At 40.4% G+C, this 26755-nt stretch overlaps 1 protein-coding gene across 1 annotated transcript; it reads left to right on the forward strand.

Annotated features, from left to right (window-relative positions):
- Positions 1-454: 454 nt before the first annotated feature.
- Positions 455-26221, forward strand: ext2 (exostosin glycosyltransferase 2). The gene is made up of 15 exons (XM_034680075.1): positions 455-597; positions 2736-3082; positions 3169-3392; positions 3874-3963; positions 4790-4906; positions 5108-5303; positions 5767-5906; positions 6003-6096; positions 13864-13995; positions 17598-17787; positions 21325-21491; positions 22056-22199; positions 22545-22673; positions 23410-23492; positions 24899-26221. Exons 2-15 carry the CDS (start codon positions 2768-2770, stop codon positions 25035-25037), a joined length of 2160 nt encoding a protein of 719 aa, XP_034535966.1. The 5' UTR covers positions 455-597; positions 2736-2767; the 3' UTR covers positions 25038-26221.
- The last annotated feature ends 534 nt before the right edge of the window (positions 26222-26755 follow it).

Below are 26755 nucleotides of genomic sequence, written 5' to 3' on the forward strand. Positions count from 1 at the left end.
GAGTAATTCTTTAGAAGGATAAATATTGTTCATAATTTTAAAGTGTGTATCTTTTTCTTTGGGTGGTATAGGGAATGTGAGAGTCATCGTTCTTAATTTTTCCGTTGATTTTTTTGTCAAATTTGTGTAAAATATAATTCCTGTTCTGTATACCTTGGAGTAGTTTTTCATTAATATTATTTCTTATCAATTTATTATTATTTATTTTTTTATCTAGGACTGACAATCCTTGAATGGACAATGAAGGTAGTTGTGGAGTTATTCTTTGGTGTGTCATTATATTTTTTGTTAGGGAATACAAATTGTTGGGGAAGAAGTGCTTTGTAGAGTTTCCTGTATAAGAAGTGATGCATATCTAAAACATGTCAGTATACCTCCACCACCACCAGAGGGCAGCACCTCTACGCCATGAAAACACATCCCGGAAGTGACGCATAATGACTTCCGAGAACCACTGAATGATTTCTAGGAGCAGCTAATGCTAGCTTGATGCTGAAGGTTTTGCATCTAAACTGCATTCAGAGGTGTAGCTCTGTTTTCAAGTCGCTGCCATGAATTAAGCTTGAACTATTGAAGCCCATTCCCTTTAACGTCTCGGTAAGTCTCTACTTCTTATGTGAGTTAATCCACTAAGGTGTTTATATGAGTTTTATTAGTGTCAGCGGACGTTAGTCAAATCATAATAGCATCGCTTGTATGTTTACACAGCTGTTTTGGCTAGCTGCTGCGTTAGCCGAGTTAGTTTTCAGGTTATTTCAATAAAATTAGAAACTCTCATAGATTTACTGGAAAGGTAATTCAAACATATACATTTAATGGAAGTATTTCTGTATTCTACATGTCGTGTTGTGGTAATTGTGAAATCTGGGCGGTTGAAGTTCACCAAGTCAGCGCTGGAGTGTATTTGACATCGACATTAGGAAGTTATCATTTTAAAGTCGATATCTGTCACTGACTATGCTCTACTTTACTCACATATATACAAATATAGATATATATCTGTCCACATATGTCACATAAAACAGGGTTGCCAACTTTAAGTGTCTGGCTGAAGTGAGTTTAACATAAGAATGATCAGTGGTGTATTCAGGCTGTTTGAGGGGCAGGGGGCAAAGAAAATATAAGAATCAAGAATCAAGAAAGCTTCATTGCCAAGTGAGCTTGCACACACAAGGAATTTGACGTGTTGAATGGAACACTGGACAAGACAGTAAGGACACAACAAGACAGCAAGGACAATAAATATATACCTAAAAACTAACCTTAACAATTCTGAATAAAAATAAAAATACTGTCTGTACAAAGAAAGATAAATAAGTACTTTTAAGATCTAAACAAATGAGTTAGCCTAAGCCAGAGTGCATGAATATAATAATAAAATATGTTATAGAATAAAGTACAGTATTGCACATGGTTGTTGAGATATTGCACCGTAAATCAAAGTATTGCACATGCATGTGATCCGTCACAGGAGTCTTTAGTGGTTTACAGTGTGATTGTTCATGAGGGATACGGCCTGAGGGAATAAGCTGCTCCTGTGCCGGGATGTTCTGGTGCTCAGAGTTCTGAAGCGCCGGCCGGAGGGCAGCAGGTCAAAGAGATGATGACCTGGGTGAGAGGGGTCTGGGAGGATTTTACCTGCCCTTTTCCTCATCCTGGAGGAGTACAGGTCCTGGAGGGAGGGCAGCAGGGCGCCGATGATCCTCTCTGCAGTCCTGACTGTCCGTTGCAGTCTCCTCATGTCTGATTTGGTAGCAGAACCTAACCAGACAGTGAGGGATGAGCTCAGGACAGACTCAATGACTGCAGAGTCGAAATGTTTGAGCAGCTCCTGTGGCAGGTTGAACTTCTTCAGCTGGCAGAGGAAATACAGTCTCTCTAACAGCACTTCTTTTCAAACCTGATACTCAAAGTTTACTAACATTTTGAGCATCTTACACTTAATTCCCTGCATTCTGGTGAATATTTATGTGAGCATTTGTGCTGGAAATGAAATTATTTAAAAGGAAAACACAAAATTATTGATACATAAATAACAAAAAAAATTGAATCCAAATCCCTGAAAAAAGCTTACATTCTAGTAAAATTGGATCTGTTATTTCTCATGAGGTGTCTTTAAAACTGAGTTGTTCAATTTAAATCATAGGGGGAAATAACAGATGAAACACTTTCTGAGGTGTTAAACTGAACTCCAAAATCTGTCGCAGTCAGGAGTCCCAATCATTCAGGTAGAGATAACAGTGATAGCTTAGATAAAATAAGGGATGTTTTGCAGCCTTTTCGTTTTACTACAGTAGCTAGGCTACAGCAAATTAATTGTGTGGACATTGTACGGCCAACATTTGGCAGCTAAGTGTTTTCTTTCATGTTACTCTGAATGAGTTAACGTCATGTATCAATCAAACCACCTTAAATGTCAAAGCGATAACTGAGGCTTGTGTTCGCTTTTGATAGTTTCATGTTCATTGTCTCTGAGAGAAGTTAATCAGAGTCAAAGTAGAGCAGAATAGAATCATATGTTTAAGCAGCATACCGATCAACAGAGTTTTCATGGTGAAGTGTTTTTGCATGAGGTTTGTCTTGGCAGAGTGAGAGAGTGAGACTGAAGGTGAAATCGTGAGAGTTGGCAACCCTGCATAAAACGATCTTACCTACCCCATCTTGCAATTATTTGAATGTGTGATGTGACATTAATGCAGTATCTGGCTGTCATTGAACATACTTTGTCTTTACAGTGCCTGGTTGGAGAGAGTGAGAGGTATCAGGCATGTATGCCTCCGGGAAATACAGCTCGCGGGGGCCTGCTCTTATCCCTCGGATGAAAACCAAGCACCGTATTTATTACATCACCCTCTTCTCTGTGGTGCTGCTTGGACTCATTGCCACCGGGATGTTTCAGTTCTGGCCTCACTCCATCGAGTCTGCAGCCGACTGGACCCTTGACAAACGCAGCGTCCACGACGCCCCTCTGGTCCACCTGCCTGTCTCCAGTCCCATTCCTGAGAGGGGGGACCTCAGCTGCCGCATGCACACATGTTTTGATGTGTACAGATGTGGCTACAATCCTAAAAACAGAATCAAGGTAACTCCTGCAACCCACGAAATAAGCTTTTACCTTTATTTGTGTGCTGTGTCCCTGACTGAAATTCTGATCTGTTGTATCTGTAGGTCTACATCTACCCTCTGCAGAAGTTTGTGGATGAATTAGGAGTTCCCATCAGCAGCACCGGACTGTCTCGGGAATACAATGACCTGCTCAGCGCAATCTCTGACAGTGACTTTTACACAGATGATGTCACCAGGGCTTGTCTTTTTATCCCTTCCATTGATGTGCTGAATCAGAACTCCCTGCGAATCAGAGAGACTGCTCAGGCTCTATCAATGCTACCCAGGTAATATTTACACTAGACTAATCATTGATGGATTTATTCTCAGTTTAGCTGTTTTTGAGTTTGCTCTAAAGACTGATCATTCGTTGTGGATCTCTTTTTCATAAATTGAACTTCCATCTTTGTTGTTATCATTGTTATTTTGAGTAAAATCTAACATTTTTATACTGAAAAAGATTAGTTAGACTAATGTAAGTACAAGTAAATGTTGTATAATGGAACACATTCAGGGTTGCAGGAATTATTTTTTTAATGTCAGATATTAATCATTAAGTGCTATAATGGCCTCATAAAATGAAACAGTCAGAGGTGACCCTAAATGACACATCTATTCTGTCCAATACAAAAAAATCTGATTTTATTAAGCAAACTGTTGCTTCATATTTTGACTTTCATACTTTAACTTGATTTTTTTGATGTTGTGGTTGTTGTTTAATATGACTTATTATCACCCCAGTTCTAATCTTTTGTTTGTTTTGCACAGATGGGACAAAGGGATGAATCACCTCCTCTTTAACATGTTACCCGGGGGCCCTCCGGACTACAACACTGCCTTGGATGTTCCCAGAGACAGGTAGCTTCACTACAGGCCTGAAACAGATTCAAAATCTAAGAACGCATGCATTCATTTCTCAGTCATAGTGAAACCCAATAGTTCTCTTTCATTACATGTTGAAATCACATGGCTGGTTCCTAGTAGTAGCAGTATTTGTTGTAGTATGAATGTTTAGATTAAATCCAAGAGTATAAAACCCATCTTGTTTATGTATACTGTGTTTCCAGGGAAAAAAATATTGTCACGCTAGAATTCATTATGCAGCTGTAAGGGGCATGTAACAGAACTGCAGTCACTCACGTGTGTGAAGAATAAACATTCAATGAAAAGAATCAGTTTTTTTCTTGCAGTTTGCAGAAAACATATTTCTCTGTAGATATTTCATATCTGGTCATATATGCCAGCGAGGACTCTCTGTGTCTTAATATGTCCTTTAAGCTCTATTGATGAATGAGGAAGGAAGAGGTTAGGTTTATGAACATTAAGCAGCCTTGGGACAATGAACACTATCTTTAGCTGCAAGGAATTTCCTGGGCTCAGCCAGCTGGAGTTCATTTTATATGGAGCCTTATCAGAAACAGGTGTGTGTGACTGTCAGTGTGTTTCCACTTTATATACACATTGCCTGAGAGTGCAGCAGAATCCAAAAAAAGAATCATCACCTGGATAAAAATAAGGGATCTCTCAGCCACGCGTCGCGTTACTTCATGCCTCACGTGAGCATTGTTGGTAGTAAAAGTGAGCATTGGAAGCAAATGAATGACTTTGTGTATTTAAGTGTGTTCTTGTTGAAATCCCTAGTGTGCTGCTGTAGCATTGTAACATCCGAGTCCATTCGTTTCAGAGCGCTACTGGCTGGAGGCGGTTTCTCTACATGGACCTACAGACAAGGTTATGATGTCAGCATCCCGGTTTACAGCCCCCTCTCTGCAGATGTTGAGCTGCCTGAGCGACAGCCTGGGTGAGCTCATTATTTAACCAAATTACACCAATTTATCAATCAACAGCTCCTGAGGGAATTATCATCCAAGAGAGCATAATGATGTTTTGTTATTATAACATACATCAAAATGAGGTTGATTTAAGTCAGTCAGGTGATTAAGGAGCTATTTATTGTCAACAGCTTAAAGTATAACTCGGTTACCTATCTCTTTTCACCCAGGCCAAGGCGCTACTTCATCTTATCTTCTCAAACTGCCATCCATCGAGAGTACCGTGCTGAGCTTGAGCGCTTGAAAGAAGAAAACGGAGAGGCGTTGCTCCTGTTGGACAAGTGTAGCAACCTCTCCCAGGGTGCTGCCTCTGCACGAAAGCGCTGCTACAAAGGGCAGGTGTATGACTACCCTCAGATCCTGCAGGTGGGTAAAACAAATGCATGAAAGATTGTTGAAGAAGCATAGAAAATGTACACACAGAGCCAAGTTTTAGTGTATCTGTTAAATGGCAAAATCACATAATTATTGTCACTTTTGTTTTTATGTATTTACTTTGGGCTGAGGTTAATTTGCTCTTTTTCTGCAGTGCTTAATCAGTCTAGACATTTTAAAGTTTAGTCTTACATTTAGTAGAGCCATACCTCCCCTGTCCCCTCTGTGACCACATTTTCTTGGTCTCTTCTTGTCCTAGAGAAAGTCCTGATGAATTTTGACATGTGACCTGACTTAAGGCATAGCGTCCAACTTGTGCCAATTTTTCTCATATTCCAACAATTAAGATTATGCGTCAGTGCAAGTAAGGATCTGGACGTGTCTGCCTTCACTGCCAAGATATCACAGAATCCCATCATTAACAGTCTGCACCCTCTCTGTCTTTTTTTTTTAGGAGTCTTCATTCTGTGTGGTTTTGCGAGGGGCACGTTTAGGTCAGGCTGCACTCAGTGACGTCCTACAGGCCGGCTGTGTCCCCGTCGTCCTTGCTGACTCCTACATTCTGCCATTCTCTGAAGTCCTAGACTGGAAAAGGTTTGTCTATGTCACTACACAGCTGGAAACACATGTCAGTGTTTGGGCAGGTTGCCATTTTCAGGTCATGTATTCAATGTTTCTATTTCTGCATAGGGCATCTGTGGTGATTCCAGAGGAGAAGCTCTCCGAGATGTACACCATCCTCAAGAGTATTCCTCACAGACAAGTGGAAGAGATGCAGAGACAGGTAAAAGTCACTATTTATAACTGAAGAGAAACGATCCGTCGGGGCAGTTTATGTAGTTTACTTCACGTTAAGGTTATGAAAAGTCAGATTGACAGTTTGTCAGAGACGCTGTCAGTGAGGTTAAAGGACTTGCATTTCATGTCTGAGATGTGCATATGCCATAACAAACTAACCTGCCAATTATTCAAGTCTTAAGAAGCCAAGACAAATTTACTTAGAGGTGCCATAGACAGAAGTTTGGATATCACCTTCACTTTTCGTAAGTTAGAGTTTCCTTTTTCGCTCAGTCTCGATTTTAAAAAGCTTTCAGAAGACTCAACTGTGTTGATTTTAGCTTCAGTGAAGACAGCGCTCTCTCTTTTTCCATGTGATATCTTCATGAAGCCACAATAAACAAAGGTGAAGGCATCTATGAGAGAAGTGCACCAGCTCAGCTGCTACTCATTCCCTTGTATCAACTCCAGTCCATTTACTAATTACACTGGCCAAACAGACAGTTTTGGCCAAGGCCTCAGAGAAAGACTCAGGGTTGAATTTCACCAGAGAAGCTCAAAAACCCGGCTTGGGGTGTGGTTAGTGGGGGTACTTTGCTCTGTATAGCTCACAGCTAACATGTTAGCATAGATTTGATATTGTATATGCAGGTCACGGTACTCTTCTGCTCGCTCATATGGTTTGAATTGTTGGAAGCAGAGTTACGTCTGAGTCATTTCTTTACATAAGTTATTTTATCATGAAGTCAGTAAAACTTTGGGTTAGAACAGATATTTTTGTCCTGCTGCATGTCAAAGGTCACTCTCAGTACCAACACTAAAGCACCAAAGTCTTCCTAGCTAACTTTTGATTCATTATCCTAATTGATATTCAAAGACTTCTACTGTTAATCTTAAATGTACCTTCAAATGCTTTGTCTTAGTCACAGAATCGCTCACTTTCCTGTCTGATGTGCAGATAAATGAACATTTTCTTCCCCTTTATTGGACCCAAGAGCGGTATTTAGATCCGTATTTATTCATGTTGTAGATTAGCGGAATCTTTGCGACTCCTTCTTGTTCTGTCACTTCCGGTTGTTTGTTTTTGATATGAAAGTAAAATAAAACTCCAGAGGTCCTTGTAGTGTATTCATAAAAGCCTGTTGAACATATATACTTTCAAATCATAGACTTCCATAATCATTTACATTGATCGGCTGAGGTCTCCAGCCTGCAAGTTGTTGTAATTATACAATGGTTGTGTAATATTATACAGAGAGAGTCATGTTCACTGAAGGAGCCACTTTGTGGATTAAGTTCTTCAAGATTATCGCTCGGCCCAAAATTTGCACTTGAGGGATTTGAAGAAGCAGAGTACATTAACTCTAATGTTCACCCACTGACTATCATTGTGCCCAAGTGGCTAAGATTTAAGGTCAATTAAATGATTATAATACTAATAATAATAAGTTTATTTATATAGCATCTTTCAGGAACAGAGGTGTTTACAAAGAAAAACCATAGACTGTATAAAATATGGACGTAGTATCCGTGATGTCACCCATCTGTTCCTGAGAGCTGTTTTGAAGCAAATCGACGGCAGCAGCCATATTGGTAATGCGGAACTCAACCAGGCAGAGTGTGACGTAGTGTGAGCCCCTTAGCCAATCGCTGTGTGTTTCCGACTGGGAGTCACGTCAGTCATGTCCTTATTTGGGCAAAACTCATAATCTTAATATCTTCTTAACCGTCACGTTAGAAAAAAATTCACCCCCAGTACAGTGTGTGCCATTAGAGAGATTAGCTTCATAGGGCCAAGCCGTTTTTTGAACCAGGCTGTAAACATGTTTATTAATGCTGCAAAGATCGTCTTTTTCCCATTCATATCTATGTAGTTTCCGGTGTTTCTGCAGCCAGCCTCAAGCGGATTCTCGATGTACTGCAGTTTATAGCACCTCCGCATTGGCTTCATCGTTTGAGACCGGAGTTTGCCGCTTGAGAAAAACACACAAACAAAGAATTCACTGATAGCAAAACGCAATGAAAACAAAATAGAAATGACACTAGAGCAAGGCAAGCTACAGTATACAACAGGAAGCATATGCTAGTCTAAAGAAATGGCTATTATTTTTCTTGTTTTTATTTTTAAAATTATTAGTATTATTATTATTTTTTTTTTATTGTGCAAGAAATGTGCTTTACAAGAAAGGGGTGACCAAGTGAATGTAGACAGAATAACAAATAAACAAAGCACGAATATGGAAAACATTAAAAAAAATTAAAAAAACAAACAAAGAAGCAATCATTAAAATAATAATAAGAGGAAAACAAAGGTAAAAACAAAACAAAAAAAGCAACAACAACAAAACCTAACAAACAAACAAAGAAAAACAATTTGTTTTATTGAAACAAATAGAGCAGAAATAACCTATAAAAGAGTATATAAGCTAGAAAGAGGGATAAAATAAATAAAATTAATAATAATAATAATAATAATAATAATAATAATAATAATAATAATAGTAGTAGTAGTAGTAGGAAAGTAAATAAATATATTATATCAATGATATTAATGAAACAGATATGTCTGAATGACAAGAAAAGAAATGGCTTTTAAGCTGTTTTTTAAAAGTGTCGACTGAGTCCACTGATCTTAAACTCAGTGACAGAGAGGTCCAAAGAGCTGGAGCTACAACAGCAAAAGCACCGTCTCCTCTAGTATGAATGGTAGGAGTCCCTGCTAGGAATGTGGGGCTGCAACAACTCCTCAATATAGACAGGTGCCTGTCCATGCAGGGCTTTGAAAGTACAATGAACATATGAATTCTGAAGTTGATGGGAAGCCAGTGTTAAGATGACAGAGTTGGTGTTATATGAGACCTTGTGGAAGATTTGGTAAGAAGTCTGGCTGCCCGGTTTTGAACTAATTCTAAAAGTTTTAGAGATGTTTCACCGTCAGAAGTGAAAAGTGAATTGCAATAATCTAAGTGGGAGGAAATACATGCATTTATGATCATTTCCATCTGAGCTGTGGATATGATGGGCCTAAGCTTAGCAATATTTCTTAGCTGGTAAAAACAGGAGTGAACTAGCTTGCTCACATGCTGGTCTGGACATAAAGATTGAAACCCTGAGTGTTAAATAAAAAAACAAGATTTAATTTACAACTGGCACAAAGTGATCAGGGGCAGATGTAAGTACAGTAAATATTATATAATAGCACACTAAAACACCTTGACGAAAGATATTCATAATCTGATGACAGTATCAGATATGCAGTATTATTAAGTGTCTTTTCAAGAAAGTAATAAAGTCAGTCTAGGTCAGCCAGAATGGAGTATTTGTAGCGTTGTAAGTTCTAACTTCTCATTGTTTGTTGTACTCCTACCGGCATCAAATCAGAGATGATCCTCGCCCACATTCCCACGTATATTGGAAAGAGTCATTTAAATTCTCTAATCATTTTTTTATGAGCTGAGATCCTAGTTTCTGATAAAATAAATTCAAGACTGCTTGGTTTCTCTGATACCCTCCTCCACTTTCACCAGCAGAGGGCTCAGCAGCCTTCGCTTTCACTCTTTGTTTACCCTCTGCTGTTTCCCCCGTCTGACTCCACTCAAAGGCTGCAACTGTCAGAGCAGTCACAGGCAGCGCAAACTTACCTCACAGGAAATGCTGTATGATTAAAAGCGTGTGTAATACTTCTCAGATGAAGGGTTTTATCAACATGATTCACTCCTTTCAAGAATCAGAGGTCTGATACCAGCAGTAAAAAGCTGATTCAAAGAGACTTTATTAATTATTTATCACCTGAAGAGAATGCAAACATTCTTTTTGTGTACAATATGTTTGAATGAGTTCCTCCAGCAGGGACTGTGACTTTGAGTGAGTTATTGGAGACCAGGTCAAATTGACAAACTGCTATTAAGCTTCCATCAGGTTACAGCAGACTTGGTTCAGGCAGCTGAACTCATTTTAAAATGTATGATTATGTAATGGCATTCAGGTCACATTATGAACAGCCTTATATTAAACATCTGCTCAAGCGAGACCACATGGTCCATGTTTGTTTACTGGCGTCAATAAGCCATACACTTGAATTATGACACATGCAATACAGAGCTGTATAGATGAGCTCAAGTCAAATTATGTCATTGAATTAGAAAATACAAGATGGGAGGAGGGCGTTCCTCTCTTCCTCTAACGTTGCTTTGGTATCAAGAATCAACCTGACGACCAGTTTCTTTTAGGTTTGTTGATTCTCACGATCAGTCTACTTTCTGCCTGCCTTGTCTTAGCTGTGGGCTTCTCTTCAGTCCAGTCTTATTTTCACATGCAGCTCCTAATCCAGAACTAAACAGTCAGCCAGGTGGAGGAGGGAGATGTCAGCAACTTATTTTGTCAGTCAAAAATGTATAACATCTTCGTAATCTAAAAAACGTAGAGTTTCAGAATTTGCAATACCAACCCAGCGTTAAAACCTGAAATCACTTAATCTTTATTTATATAGTGCCAAATTATAACAAACGTTATCTGAAGACTCTTTCCAAACAGAGCAGGTCTAGACCGTACTCTATGTTCTATTATTAACAAAGACCCAACATCAAGACAGGATAAGATCCAGTCCCATCTTACAGACAGGACTCAGTCTGATCTCATCTTAATCCACCATGAGCAGAGCACTTTGCAGCATTTAGCAAGTTACAGTGGCAAGGACAAACTTCCTTCAACAGGCAGAAACCTCCAGCAGAACCAGACTCATGTTAGACACACATCTGCTGACACTGTGTTGGAGAGAGGGATAGAGGGAGATGAAGAGAGAGAGAGATGATAGTGGTGAGATGGATAGTAGTAGTTGTAGCAGCTGGTGTCTACGGCAGCAACTCAGAGGAACCTACGAGGCAAGGGAGCTCAGGGACTCCAGAAAGGTCTATGGTTAACTTTAAAGGGACAGGAAGACTTAAGGTAAGTGACAGGCTGACAGAGGAGAGAGAGTGGATCCCAGTGTGTCAGTTCCCCCCTATAGCAGCATAACTAAGCCTGAGCCTGCTCTAACTATAAGCTTTATAAAAAGGAAAGTTTGAAGCCTTCTCTTAAAAGGTTGGAGAAAATAGCAGAAGGCACCAAGACTTTAAATCCGGTTGAAGCAGTGGTCTTCAGTAATTGGTCCTGTTAGTCAATTATTCCTCTACACTTGTGAGGACTGATTTACTTGGCAGAGCAGGTAATCACTTTGAACAATTTTGTGTTAAAAATGTTTGCAGAAATGTTTTGATCATAGTTAAAAGTAAAGTACTAATAAATCTAGAGCGAAAAAACATATTCACCCGGTGAGCAGCTCACACGGCCGTAACTCAGCTTCACTGCTGCTTTTGATTACGTCAGAAACTCTAATGATTGCCTGGTTTTGTCCACAGTTCACTGGCTGCCAATTCTGGTCTATAGGTTAAATCATCTGTCAGGCACTTGACAGCTTCCACCGAGTTAAATAGAGTAATGCAGATCACTGTTTCTGATCAGCACATGTTTTAACAACAGAGGAGTGGGAGCTTTCTTAATTAGAGGTACATGAGGAGATTTCTTTGTTCAACAAACAAAAACACAGTGTAGACTATACCCAAGATGATGCAAATGGAAGATGTAGTGAGGGTCCCTCTTCCTGTCTCGCAAAGCTGTCTCTTCTTCCCTGCTCATAAAAATTCCTACAGGCGGTGGGAGGGGGGTGGAGGAGGGTGGGACAGGCCCTTGGGCCAGCAGTTTGCTTTCTGCCTCCTCCCGTTTAAAAAAGAAACTTTCATCACGGGCTGATTTATGGGCCGTTGGGATTCCCCCCTGAGATTAGAAAGTCCTTTTAGATTCTCCTCACCCCCTCTGTAAAAATAAAGGCTGTTTTTGTGTTATTGTACATCGCCCTGTGTTACATCCCGTACTTAGAAATGGGTAATTTTCGCGATGGTTAGAATCACGTGCCACTAAGACTGTCTTTGTTCAGAATGCACAGAACAGTCAATATGTTTTTCAGGGCTTTGAAAACACTCACATCCTCTACCCCAGACATACGGGTCACTGAAAAGGATCTGGAGTTGGGTCAGTGTAACAGTGCCTCCAGGAGATGTTGTTTGAAGCTTCATTAACTCTTAACAGGTCCTCTCGCCTCTGAACTGTCCCTTTAAGTTGCTTAATAGAATTGGAGCCTACGGGGGAAAGGAGGCTCGGTTAATAACACAACTCTAGCTTCATCATTTTGTTTACATTTATTTTTTGTTCTGTAATTAGTAAAAGAAAAACACTAACAGAATTAAAACATTTGCTGTTGGAGTATTCTTCTTCATTGTTGCTTCAGTGGCTGAAAACAAAGTCCAGTGTGACCGTGAATGAGGATAGTTTTTAGTTGATATCCCAGCAGCCAGTGTGATAACATGAAGATGCGGGTTAAAAGTTCAGTTATCAATAAAGTCTGCTTCGCACATCTGAAATGTGTTGAAGTTAAACAGGCCCAGTCAGGACAGATTTTAAAGAGCTTCAGGAGAGGAGATGTTGAAGGTCAAGAGGCTGCAGAGGGCTACAAAACTTTCTGTAAAGACTTTGAAGGAAAAAATGTGGATTTTACAGTTATGACTGCACAAGGGTGTTACATGGTGTCATGTAATGGCTACTCTCCATCGCACAAAGTAAGAAAAACAAATACAAAGAAGTTTTAATAAGCATTCTCACAAAGTTTGAAAATTCTTAAAGCTGCTGTTGGGAGGAATGGTGTGAAAAACGTAACTTTTTTTCTGCTGGGTTTGGAGAAAAGGTCATAATGCCCATCAGTACTCATCTGTAAGTGAAGTCATTTGAGACTACTGCGAAATCTCTGTTTTCCAATGCCTTTGTATCAAGCAATGTTATTATTCCCCTCGTTCCCGTTATGACGAACCAATCATAGCTAACCTCCAATCCTCTGCCCTGATTGGTTAAGGGGCGGCCCCTACTACGTCCTCTGATTGGTTATGAGTCTGGCACTATCATGACTGCACATGCCGATCTGTGTTAGGGGGCTAAGAGGAAATCTGGTTGGGAGGGATAGTGTTGACATTCTAAGTCCCTCTCTCTGAACAGATGTTCAGTAGTCTTCATCAGAGGCACAAAAAGGGACAAGTTCCATGGAAGCTGAACACCTTCTTATTTAAGAGTTTGTATTTATTTTAATTATTTGAAACATTGTAGATTAATACTGAAGACATCAAAACTATGAAAGAACATATATGGAATTATTTAATTCACAAAAAGTGTTAAACAAACCAGAATATGTTTTATATTTTAGATTCTGTAAAGTAGACCCCTTTTTCCTTCATGACAGCTTTGCACACTCTTGGTATTCTCTCAGTCTGCTTCATGAAGTGGTCTCCGGGAATGGTTTCTAATTAACATGAGCCTTGTCAAGAGTTCATTTGTAGAATGACTCGCCTTATTAATGTGTTTGAGACCATCAGTTGAGTTATTCAGAGGTAGGGTTAGTACACAATGGATAGCCCTATTTGACTGCTGTTGTAATCCATATTATGGCAAAACCAGATTATTTCATAGTTTTGATGTCTTCAGTATTAATCTACAATGTTGAAACAATTATAATAATTAAAAACCATTGAATAAGAAGGTGTGTCCAAACTTTTGACTGGTAGTGTATGTGGAAGTGTATATAAAGAGTCTGTTCAGTTAACATATGTTAGTTAAATGTTCTCTGCAGTGTGGATCCTCCATCGTCCTGATTCGCCCTTCTTTGTCTGAAGTCTGTTTCTTTTATCATCTACAGGCACGCTGGTTCTGGGAGGCCTACTTCAGCTCCATGAAGGCTATTGGCTTGACAACCCTCCAGATCATCAACGACCGCATCTACCCATACGCTGCACGCACCTACGAACAGTGGAACAACCCGCCTGTGGTGGTACGTAGCTTCACTTCTACCTATTGTGCAAGATCATATTGCTATTGTTTCCTTACCTTATGAACTTATCTTAATGTGTTCCAAAGTACAGCCACATAATCTCTACAGTCTGTTGGCTCTCTGCATCTTAGTTTTTTTAAGTTTGTAGATTTGGGAAATCTGAATTATGGCTATTCAGAACAGAGCTTTGACCAAACAGATGCTCACAGTGCCACATAAGCTTCCACACCCTCCTCTCTCTTGTAAATCAAAGCCTCTGTGGCAGAGTGACAGTGGATGCCTTTAAGTCTTTTCTGAAGCGCCACACATGCTGCGCTTCACAGATCGGTATACACCCAGCCAGCTCTGAGGCCGCCCATTTGTGTCAGCAGTTCTGCACCGAGAGGATGACTCTGCTGTGGTGAAAAATAAGTTCCTGCATGTCTGAGTCATTGTGTTTGTAGCTAGTATGCTGGATGTGAAGAATGGTGTGTGTGTTTTAGCATCCCTGTGGTTGTGGGAGTTTGTAGCTGTGGCAGACAGCTTGGCTGTGCAACCATCTCTCAGGAGCTGTTAATCAGACAGATCAGATCTGGAGTCTTCTCGATCCTCAGCCTGTGGGCTACAGACGCGCGCATGTGAGCATGTGTGTGAATACGTAACGGGGCTATGTGTCTGTCATCTGCATGCAGGGAAAGTCGATTAGAGAGGTGGCAGACACACTCAGTTGATATTGGTGTAAACAAAGAGTATTTAGTGCAGTGACGTCTGATGTTTATCACTGGACTTGTTCAGTCAGGATTTATTAGTTAACCAGCACTTACACTTGACATTGCCCACTCATGTCATGATGTTTTGCCGACCCTCAGTCCAATCAATCAGCATCACTCCGGTCTGAAGGTTCGTCCAGACCCAGAGGTTAACGGTATCAGCGTAGAGGCCATTTGCCATTCATGCCTCAGATGGGAGATGAAGTGTTTTGTCGATGGATTCAGTGAATGGATGGTGAGAAGAACTTGCGCAGAGCACTAAATAAATCAGGCAGACATTTTCCCCCCTCCCCTCTCGTCGTCTTTTTGCTGGTAATTGAAAACACATTTCCAAGGATCTCTGGTGCCTTCTGAGGGGGATTTCAGAACAAGGGACAGGCTGCTTTTTGTTTGGGAGTCGCAGGTATCAGGCATACTTGAGAATCTAAGTTTAAAACAGTTTTATGTGGTGCTGGTATAAGGGCACACCATCTTGTTTTAAAGGTACTGAACAGTCATGAAGTATTTGAGTGTTTTTAATGAACAGTAGACTTAAAAAATGGTTGAAGTGTTGACTCTTAGCTTTATTAAGAAGGTGTTTATTTATGTTTACATCCAATTTACTACATACCACAGTATTACAGACATAATCTCTGCATTGTTCACCAAATGTAGGTGTGTGAACACCTTAAATAACCCTTTTAAAGTGAACACTCTAACCTTGGAGTGATTTGTATACTATATTTTCTTTCTTTTTTTTATTCTCTTTTTATTGAGATATCTTGTCATTATAACACATTTCAATACATCTTAAAAACATGACATTTTCTTTTTTTTAATAAAACAAAATACGTATGAAGTAAAAACAGAAACAAACAAATAAAAGCAAAAAAACAACCTGATAATAGGATGTCGTTAACACATGTAGTGAGAATTTTTCATATAATAGCTTTTATGGAGCCTTTATTTTTGCATCACTCAGCAGCAACAAACACTACATTGAATCTTTAATTACTGCTCCTCTACATCTGTTTATGTCAGAAATACTTCAATGTGCTGCTCAAGTTCAATGTAAACATGTCATATGCTTCTCCGGGTATGCTTCTTGTCTCTAAGGGTGCTTAAAGCTAGGGTTGGTAGTCCCGGAAAACTAGCATGAATTTGAATGTAGCATTTCCTCAGGACTCCGTCTAACCCCCCCCTCGGAGCTCCTCCAAAACGACGCCCCCGCTAACATGCACGAGCGCCGCTGATTCCCAACCATATGATCGTGACTGGTTCAAAACCGGTCCTCAGCACATCGTTTGTGTTTTGCACTACGTCAACTCATGTCTCACTCAGCGTTAAGAAAACGCCAAAACATTATCATAGTGAAAGTCAAAAACACAAACAAGCATGAAATGTACGCACAGGAGGCGGGCAGAATGGCAGGATTTGATTGGTTTCATAATTTGGCTCCTGGTGGCAGGGATTGGTTGGTGTTTTCCCAGGTTTACTCCAACTGTAGATAGTTAGTTTAGTTTTTAAAGAACACATTATGTATTGGTTGCCATCGGGACATAAAGATCATTTTAACGAGCATAACAAAAAGTGTATCTAAATCTGACTACCAACCCCAGCTTTAAGTGTCCAAGTAAAAAAAAGTCCCACTCAAGCATTTCAAATCTAAAAGATGAGATCTTTTTGTGTCGTTAATTTAAGAACAGAAAAAGTCCCCAACTTCTGAAACACTAAGCTGCGGCTTCCTTTTCATCTAATTTATCCAGTTGACAAATGACTTAAGTGGCGTCTGCCCCTTTTATTCTGTTTTAATGCGGCACCGCTGCTGTGTAAACGTGTTACTTTAATTGTTTCCCCCTCCACTTGTTTGACAACGTGAGAAGGACCACAAGGAAGTTTCCACTTGCTTATAAAGCAACTTAATTAGTGGAGCAGCGACTGATGTTGAGTAGAAAGCAGAGGCTGTGTGTCTGTCCACAGACATGTGACGATGCCGTGGAGGGGAGCCACATAATCACTGTGTGGCCACCTTGGACCGGAGAAGAAAGAAGGTTTATATGAGCTTCAAGAGACCCACAGATTTACTGTGTTAGATAAGCTCTCTTTGCTATCCCGGCCTGGTTGTCACTGTAAACACTGTGGAACATTTTTGGACCCTTTGAAGAAGTTTATCAGAGTGTACGCAGATATATTTATGTGTGTTGTGGTGGCACGTGCTTCTAAATGAAATGTATGGTTCATCTTTTCATTTCATTTGAGGAAAAACTACTGAAAATAAGTTATCTGCATATTGACAAGTCGTCATGGGTGTCTTTGTAAGTTTTCAAATTTAGTACACATTTTGCATTGCTTCCTGCATTTCATGGTGTCACTTGATCTGAGCGCAGTCAATGGAGCACTCTGGGTTTACAAGCTGTTTAAAGAGAAGCAATGACAGAAAAGCTGAGTTCCTCAGTCTCCACCCCAGAGAACCTGTCATCACAAGAGGAGCAGACGCAGGAGGGTAGCCAACCTGTCGTGTTTGCAAACTCCCCTCCGGTCTTCCTTGTGCTCTTTCCTTCTTCCTCTTGTGTAGGGCTTACTTGGCTTCTGACTGGAAGCTTCTGGCATCCTTTGCCTCTGTTGGCCCCTGAGGGCCCATTATTGGATGAATCTTGCTCCATACTAAAAAACCATCATCTGGAAATTATAGCAGGTGACCTCACTGTCCAGTGAAGCACTATTACCACATATTAAATCATGGAAAACATGACAGAAGACTTTAAGCTGGTTCTTCATGATCTCTTCATGGAAATGTAAAAGACAAATAGAAACGGTTCAAAGATTCTTCGATGAAACTGAAAATGTTTGTTTTGTTATTTTTGTCTTCGGCAGAAGTGGACCAGTGTGAACAGCCCCCTGTTCCTCCCACTCATACCGCCACGAGCACCGGGGTTCACTGCTGTGGTGCTGACCTATGATCGTGTTGAAAGTCTCTTCCGTGTTATCACAGAAATCTCCAAGGTGCCCAGCTTGGCTAAGCTCCTGGTTGTGTGGAATAACCAGAACAAGAGTCCTCCAGAGGGTGAGTATAAGAGATTATTATCTAAGATTTAAAAGAAAGATGGAGCCATAGCACTCGCAGTTTCCTTTTATTAGGGAAAAATAGGTTCAGTAGTTTAAATAAAACTTTATTCTCATTTTGTTCATACTAGTGTAAAAACAAAACAGAAGAGCGTTTCCAGGAGATCCTATTAAAATATAGTCATAAAAAACTATACATACACTACAAGTCAAAAGTTTAGACACACCTTCTCATTCAATGTTTTTTATTTATTTTAATTATTTTCAACATTGTAGTTTAATACTGAAGACATCAAAACTATGAAATAATCTGGTATTGCCATAATCTGGATTACAACAGTAGTCAAATAGGGCTATCCATTGTGTACTAACCCTACCTCTGAACAACACCACTGATGGTCTCAAACACATTAAGAAGGCAAGTCATTCTACAAACGAACTCTTGACAAGGCTCATGTTAATTAGAAACCATTCCAGGAGACCACTTCATGAAGCAGACTGAGAGAATACCAAGAGTGTGCAAAGCTGTCATGAAGGAAAAAGGGGGCTACTTTACAGAATCTAAAATATAAAACATATTCTGGTTTGTTTAACACTATTTTGTTCATTAGTTAATTCCATGTATGTTCTTTCATAGTTTTGATATCTTCAGTATTAATCTACAATGTTTCAAATAATTAAATAGATACAAACCGTGGAATGAGAGGGTGTTTCCAAACTTTTGACTGGTAGTTTACATTAAAAAATGTCTATTAAAACACAGCGACCATTCATACACACTCATCCATGAAAAATTGAGCAAGTCCAATCAGTTAAGGTGATAAAAGTGCAATGAAATTGACATTAAAGTTGTAAAAAAATGGTGCAACATATTCAGCATCTGTGGCATCTATATAGATCGGATTTCTAAAAATTGTGAGTTAAATACAAAAGAAGCATCTATGCTCACATTACAATGAACTTCTAACTGGATATAAGTGCGCCTAACCTTTCTCTCTCTCTTTTTTTTTGCCCAATTATTTTATTCACATGGTAGCCATTTTCCTTTGACATCACACTGAGGCTGTAATACCACAAACAACAACTGTTGGGGATCTAACAAATTCATATCTTCCTGATTCATCAGCGTCTGGGAAGACGATGCGTAATGATATCCTGGGGAGACATTGAGCCACATTTAAAGCTAACAAACAACATGACAACTAATAAACCATCATGAGACAACATCTAAAATTAGCATGGAGCTACTTCCAAGCTAACATTAGTGTTTAAAAGTGATAGAAGTGCCATGTGCCTTGGCTATCTCTAGCTAACAGGTGATCAATCAATCCCTGCAGGTTCTCACTCTCACTTGCTGATGTATCTAAAAGTGGTGAAATAATAATTTTTCAAAGATTCCCTTTGTTTATAGAAAGTTCTATATAATGATGTTGTGCAGCCTGGACTGTAGCTGCACAACATCATTATAGAACTTATTTTTAACCTTTATATGGAAATGAAATGCACAGCAGCTAATCCTGCCTTACCCTCCGACAGCTTATCTCACACCGAGACTGTTCTAACCCAGGAATTAAATGGGTCCTGCTGCTGTAAGAGTTAACCGATGTAATGAAGTAATGAGGAGACTTTGAAGTGCTCCCTCATGGCTGTGAGTTGCCTTTTCATTAGAGGCATCAGCGGCGCCTGGCTGGAGCTTTGTGACCTATTAGAATTAACAAGAGGCCATTGACGGGTCAGACTCACAGAGCTCAGTCCAATATGGAGACAGATTTCATCCCCATTCACACCAAGCCTTGAATTAATGATGTGTTCACAGTCTCCCAGTGTGGCTCCTTTCCTCCTGTGTTTCTTAAGGGGATGCTGAACAAGTTGTGTGTCTCAAGATCGTGTTTTGTTGTTCATCAAATGGTCTGGACATGCCTTTAGTTATTTTATTCGATGTGTCGCAGAAACACTGAATGCAACAGACTTTAATTGAAGCCGTAGTATATTGTTCAGAACAGGAACTTATATTTTGTTGGTAGTTGAGTACAGCTTAGGATGTCAAGTGAGGGATGACGGCTGACAGCAGCATGAGCTGACCAAAATAAAAGAAAACCTCTTGGCTTTTAACTTAACGGTTTCCTGACAATAGCTTTTGACAGGAGCCTTCAGACATGACTGTGAGGACCAGAAGCTCCTCTTATATCCTGCCAGGCCTCAGTTAGCCCATTAATGAGCGGACACACTGCGTGTGATCTTTCTGTGCCATAGTCCGTGCCGTGGACACTGCCCAAGATCTTTAAAATGCATCCCTGACATAACACTTTGTTGATCTGCCTTGTGAAGAATCGTGGTGTGGTTAGATTTGCACGTGCTTGAGGTTAGCGTAACGACCATACCAGTCAGTTTCTGAAGTGAAACTCCCAGAGTCCTCTTTTTTTTTTTTTCCACTGCCAGGACAGACTTCAAACAACCCTGTCAGGATTAAATGGCATCTTAATCCCTGACACATCTTTAGACATTGATGCGCAGCATATTTGTAGTTTTTTTTGTTTTTTAAACACCCTTAAAAATGAAGGACGAAGTGTATTATGGTGTTACATGCTACATACATACATGCCCAATGTCTATGTAGGGCTGCATCCAAGAGTTAATTCCATAGACTGTATAGATAATGGACGTAATATCCGTGACGTCACCCATCTGTTCCTTAATGCTGTTTTGAAGACAATCGGCGGCTGCGGCCATATTGGTTATGCAAAACTCAACCAGTCAGTGTGACGCAAAGAGGCGGGGTTTGATCCTCCTAGCCAACAGTTATGTGTTCCCGCCTGTCAATCAAGTCAGTCATGTCCTTATTTGGGCAAAAACTCACAATGTGTGTCCCGATAGAGAAATTAGCTACGTAGAGCCAAGCAGGTTTATTTCTGCTGCAAAGATCGTCTTTTTTAATTGGTGTCTATGTGGTTTCCGGTGTTTCTGCAGCCAGCCTGTAGCGAATTCTCGATGAATTGTAGTTTATAACACTTCCACATGGGCTTCATATTTTGAGACTGGAGGTTGCCGCTTGGTCAATTCCTATACATGGAGTTGGCAGATCATTTTCTGGATTAATAACTGATTGTTTGGGAATGTCGCAGTTGTGAAAAATGTCCATCATCCCCACTTTGACTTCTGATCTAGATCAACCAATGTTTAAAATCCAATTAAAGTCAACTTAGTATGAAAAAAATAGATCTAATCAACAAATTAAAAGTAGTTACAATTATATTTCATTTAAACTGCTGCAGATTTCTGGGGTTCTGGTGGCCTCGTGGTCTAAGCTTGCTCTATGTACAGAGGCTGTAGTCCTTGTTGGAGAGGTCGCAGGTTTGACTTCCAGCCTCGAAAAAAAATGTGCTGCATGCCCCAGTCTCTACCCCCCACATGTTCTCTCTCTCTTTAGCTGTCCTATCAAATAAAGTAAAAAATAACCAAAAAAATGCAGCAAATATCACAACTCTGAATTATTGTGTATAATACTACAAATGTGATTGTACTGTTCTCCCCCTGGCAGAGACTCTTTGGCCGAAGATCAGCGTTCCCCTCAAAGTCGTGCGGACCAAAGAGAACAAGCTGAGTAACCGCTTCTTCCCCTACGACGAGATCGAAACAGAGGCTGTGCTTGCGATCGACGATGACATCATCATGCTGACATCTGATGAGCTACAGTTTGGCTATGAGGTGAGATTAAAAAACAAAAACACCCTTACCTCAACTACCTTCTGTATCCTTTGGGGCGTATTTCAGGAAACTATTTCAGGTTGATCCCGGAGTTTAAAGTCATTCAGGGAGATTACAGTCTCACTCTCTGCTGGTTGGAGATTTGACGGCCTGCTTGAATGTGTTTGATGTGAGAAAAATGATGACAGGTGTAGAGCTGATGCTTTCCATGCCCGCATACCTGCTGGGCCAGCTAAGCCCAGCACACTCACCTGAATCCATTTAGAAGCTATTTAATAAAATTGTTCTCAGTTTAGGGATAATTACATAGAATTACAGGCAGGATAGAGGAGCTGTCTGTCCCACAGAATCACTCTTACTCGCTGTGGAAGGATCCGTCAAGCTGCTGGCATCAAGGTCTAGATATTCAGCCAGTTATAAAGCTAGTTCTATCTGAAAGTATTTCAATTTCACTCTTTGATTCTTTAACATTTATTTTTATTTCATCTCATGGTGTACGCCATCAGTTTGCGCATGAAGTTCATCAAAATAATGTCTATCAATCTGTCATCTGTCCTGTCTCAGGTGTGGAGGGAGTTCCCAGACAGACTGGTGGGCTACCCAGGCCGCTTGCATCTCTGGGACCATGAAATGGGGAAGTGGAAGTACGAGTCTGAGTGGACCAATGAGGTCTCCATGGTCCTCACAGGAGCTGCCTTCTACCACAAGGTAAACAGAGGAAGTGGGGCAGAATGAAGCAGTTATGGCTGCTGGTGTTGTGACTCTTTCTGACAAGCTTGTAGAAAGCACGAGATTAATTCTAGTAGAGTGTGTTTTCAGGTATTTGAAACGTCAAATGCAAGAAGATTATAGTGATAAACAATCAGGGTGTCACAGGTGGGGCAGGGTTATCTTACTTCTTTAAAACTCACACTCATTTGAGTTCAAAGTAGTTTCTAGTACCTCATTTATCCTCACATGGGTGACACAATGTCTGCTGTTTGTAAACAATGAGTCTGCAGTACATCAGAATGAAAGTTAATATTTGTTTTTCTTTATCTGTTCCCATTCCAGTACTTCAACTACTTGTACACGTACAAGATGCCAGGAGACATCAAGAACTGGGTGGACGCTCACATGAACTGTGAAGACATTGCCATGAACTTCCTGGTTGCTAACATCACAGGCAAAGCTCCCATAAAGGTACATTCATTGCTCCCGCTGCTCTAAGCTTGCAGGGGGAGGCTGGAGCCTGACAGAGTGGTTCAGCATCCCTGGGTTTGATCAGCTCTCACCCTTCAGCTCTTCAGCTTCACTGCCTCCCCACCTCTCCCCATCACTCTGACTGTGCCCAGGTGCAGGCTAAAGCCCTGCCTTAACCTCCCTTATCTCAGTGTCACTCACTGGCACTCCCCCTCTGAGTATGTTTTTGTAAGCTAACCGAGGCTCACACACACCCTGCATCAAATCATAAGCTGCACACTCCCTTGCCCTCGCAGCAGCTCTGAGCCTCCCTACACATCTTCAACCGTTTTTTTTTTTCACAACACACCCTCTCCTGCCAACCCTGTCTGTCTTCCCCTCTCTCTCTCTCTCTCTCTCTCTCTCTCTCTCTCTCTCTCTCTCTCTCTCTCTCTGTTTCCTCTCTCTCTTTTCTCTCTCTCTACACACCCACACTGTTTCAGATCCTTGAGTGCAGGCATGTGTCAGTGGTGAAGTTGTGATGGAGATTAGACAGAGAGAAGCCATACATCATCTCTCAAATCGACTCCTCCAAGGACTTTTCAGACACTTCCCCTTATGATGGGCTTTACATCGGCCTTTGTTTCAGTCACAGACTTTTTAAGTCACACTTAGCGTCTGTCATGGTCACTTTGTTTTAACAAACAGACATGGTTAGCTGACTTCACTGATGCCACTTTGTTCTACTTCTGTCTAGGTGACCCCTCGGAAAAAGTTCAAGTGCCCTGAGTGCACTGCCATCGATGGACTGTCGCTGGATCAGACACACATGGTGGAGAGGTATGGCCCCTTGTTTGTTTTGTTTTTTTTAGAATAAAAATCATGGTTTTCACTTTTGTGTGTGTGTGTGAGGACAAACTGCTGCAAAGAGTACTTCATCTGCTACATTACTTTTGCTTTTATTATCCACAATTCAATACCTTTCAGCCACTTATTGTTTCTCATCCAAGTCCAATTTGAAGTCAGTGCGTCAGCATTTCCTCTGAGTTTGGCTTCACTTTCTACAGCCAGAAGCCTTTCTTCTGTTTGTGACAGCACGTTGTGTACAGTTTACTACATCTAAGAGTCAGCAGTGGCACGTGGTGAATAGTCTGCACTTAGGTAAAGCCTTTTATTCTTCTGAGCGCTCCAAGTGCTAAACAATGCATTTTATATTCGGCCCATCCCGACAAACATTCATAGATAGAAGACAGAGGCTAATTCACACACACACACACACACACAAGGCACAGCTTTTAGGTGCAAATATGGAGGTACCTTATCTTACCCAACGACACTGCAACATTTCAATCTTCTCCCAAGTGTCCTGTAATCTCAATCTCCCAAGCTAAAGTGTAATTTCTACACTAGGTACACCAACCTTTGCCCATTGATGTAAAATTTAGGTTAAACAGTCCTTCATGAAGCCGCTGCTGGTTTGACTCTTTGACTCTTTGACTCTTTGATGCATGTTAACCCCGCTCTTATCTACTCACTTCCTGTCACCCTTCAGCTCTCCTATCAAATAAAGGCACATAAATAATCTTAAAACATAAACATAAAATGAAATCATGTAATTTCCAGATTTCTCCCTGTCCCGTTCTGACCCTTCACATTGACCTGCTAATCAAAGAGCACTGCTGCCTCCTCCTGTCAAAGCGAGTGTCTTTTATTTTGTGAATGAGAGTGAAGCGTGACTCAGCAAGTCAAGCCTCCAAGTGTGATGTTGGCAGGTAACAGCTCAGCAGGGATTAGCATCAACGAACCAACGGATCTGACTGCTTTAAAGTTTGTTTCAACCGATGACTCAGTTTTCTTAAGTCGACCAAGATGAGTAAAAGGAGTGTAATTTAGCTCTGACTCATGGTCAAAGGAGTGACTGTGAATGCTGCCACTCCTGACAATCGCTGCTAATTCAAGCTCCTCTAAAGCTCAGTTAATTTGATGACTAATGCATTTAATTTCTGACAAACCCTTCAAAATAAGAGTCCCAGCTTGTGGTGTTGACATTGCATGTTTTCAGCTGGAGTAGCTTGTAGGAGGATTAGCTCTTTTAATTTTGTAATTCAGGGATATCAGACTGTTACCGCAAAAAGCAAATCAATACTGTGATATAACATTTAGATCATATCTCTCACTCCTTGTTTAAGGTAGAAACATATTTTAAGCCTGCTTCTAAAATAAAAATGTTACATTTCTGTCCTTAGATCCGAGTGCATCAACAAGTTTGCATCAGTGTTCGGCACCATGCCACTGAAGGTGGTGGAACACCGTGCAGACCCAGTCCTCTACAAAGACGACTTCCCAGAGAAGCTCAAGAGTTTCCCCAACATCGGCAGCCTCTGACCAGCCGGTACCCGATGCTGCGACCTCAACACAGCCTCAATACTCAATCATTTGCCAACACCGTTATCTTTTATATCGTGACATCAATGTTCAGCGTAAAATAGATGTTCCTTTTTCTTCACAGCTCAGTTTTTTTACTCATTCAAAGTGAATTTTAGCATCTTCAGTTAAAGAGAACACTGAAACGTGGGGGTGTTGGAAAGTGTAATGAGAGAGGTTTGTTTATTGAGTTTAGAGTAAAAGATATATCAGATATTTATACTAATGTATAGAGTAATGTTACATAAACTTCTATTGGGGGGTCACCCTGAGTGTGATGACTGACTGGAGGCGTGTGCTCCCTCACTGTCACTGTTTTGGAGCTGAAACTTCAGGTTCCAGCTGCTCTGGAATCACCTTCTACAGTGTACATATTTGTATTATGCAGCAGTGCTGTATAATAGTCATAACTATGATGCTCCAGCTCTTCTTTTCTTTTCCTTCTGTTTCTGTTCACAAACTGACATGGACCTTATCTTTATCTGTAATGTAATAAAAGTAATACATGTTTAATTTACATGATATAGAGTAAATGATCCAATGACATACCTAAGTGTGTAGGATCAATCTAACAGTTAAGTGGATGTGACAGCACACAGCATGGTGGCTCACAGATGATGTACAGTTCATGTTTCACATATGTTTTCTTTTACACAATCAGATTGGGCCGTAAGACAAAGCTGGTACAACAAATCTAATATATTTAGAGTGAGTAACTGCTGATTTTAAAGTATTGATGCTGAGCTACTGGAACATCTTGAAATGTAATTTTATACCGCCTGAGCAATCCTCTCATTATATTTATATATGATATATATCATATTGTATAGTACTAATAGACACTACCCGAACACACACATTTCAAAACAGATGTGTATAAACTGTTGATTCTTCGCCTCTTTTTTTTTAAAGTTGTGTTTTCCATTATAGTTGTGTGTGCTCATATTTTTGTTCCTTTCATCACTTCCTGTCCTCTCCCAACGTTCAGGCTCCAGCATTGAGCGGTGAATTCTTCTTTTTTTAATTTGCCTTTTTTATTATTTCTATAAAGTCATTGAAATTGTTTTAAATTTTTGGACTGAGTTTATGTATCTGAGTGTATATATGACTTTGATAAATAAAGACCACATTAATGTGTCTCACAATGTTCTCTTTTTCATGTGTGTGTGTGTGTGTGAGACAAAGATGTTTTCCTCCATTGTGTCTGTCTTTACTCCGCTCTGTGACCATGCAAGTGCTGAGCCTCTGTGACGCGGGCCATCCACTGTTCCCTCCAGCCCATCACCTGTTGTTAATATACGCCGCCTAATCCACCCTGTTCAATGTCAGCAGTTCAAAAGGGCGCAGTTCGTATTTTTGTCAACTTCAATTAGTGTGATACTCTTGCGGGCTGTGCGATCTTGTTTCAGCACTCGAGTCCCTTCAAAGGGACTGGAACGTGTGGGGATTACAGCGATGACACAATATCATGGGAGGATTGTAAAATGGAGTAAGATGCAGCGAGTTCTGTTGTTTTTGTTTTTTGGAAAGACATCCGACAACATAAGCCGTCCTTTCCATTCGCAGGGACTTGATTTGAATGATCAAAACATACTTAAGACCTTAACTTCAACAGACATATCAAAACCACAGTTCAGTCTTGTTTTTAACCAGTTCCACAAAATCTCTCAGATCAGGCC

The sequence above is a fragment of the Notolabrus celidotus genome, chromosome 3, assembly GCF_009762535.1.
Source record: "Notolabrus celidotus isolate fNotCel1 chromosome 3, fNotCel1.pri, whole genome shotgun sequence".
NCBI lineage: Eukaryota > Metazoa > Chordata > Actinopteri > Labriformes > Labridae > Notolabrus > Notolabrus celidotus.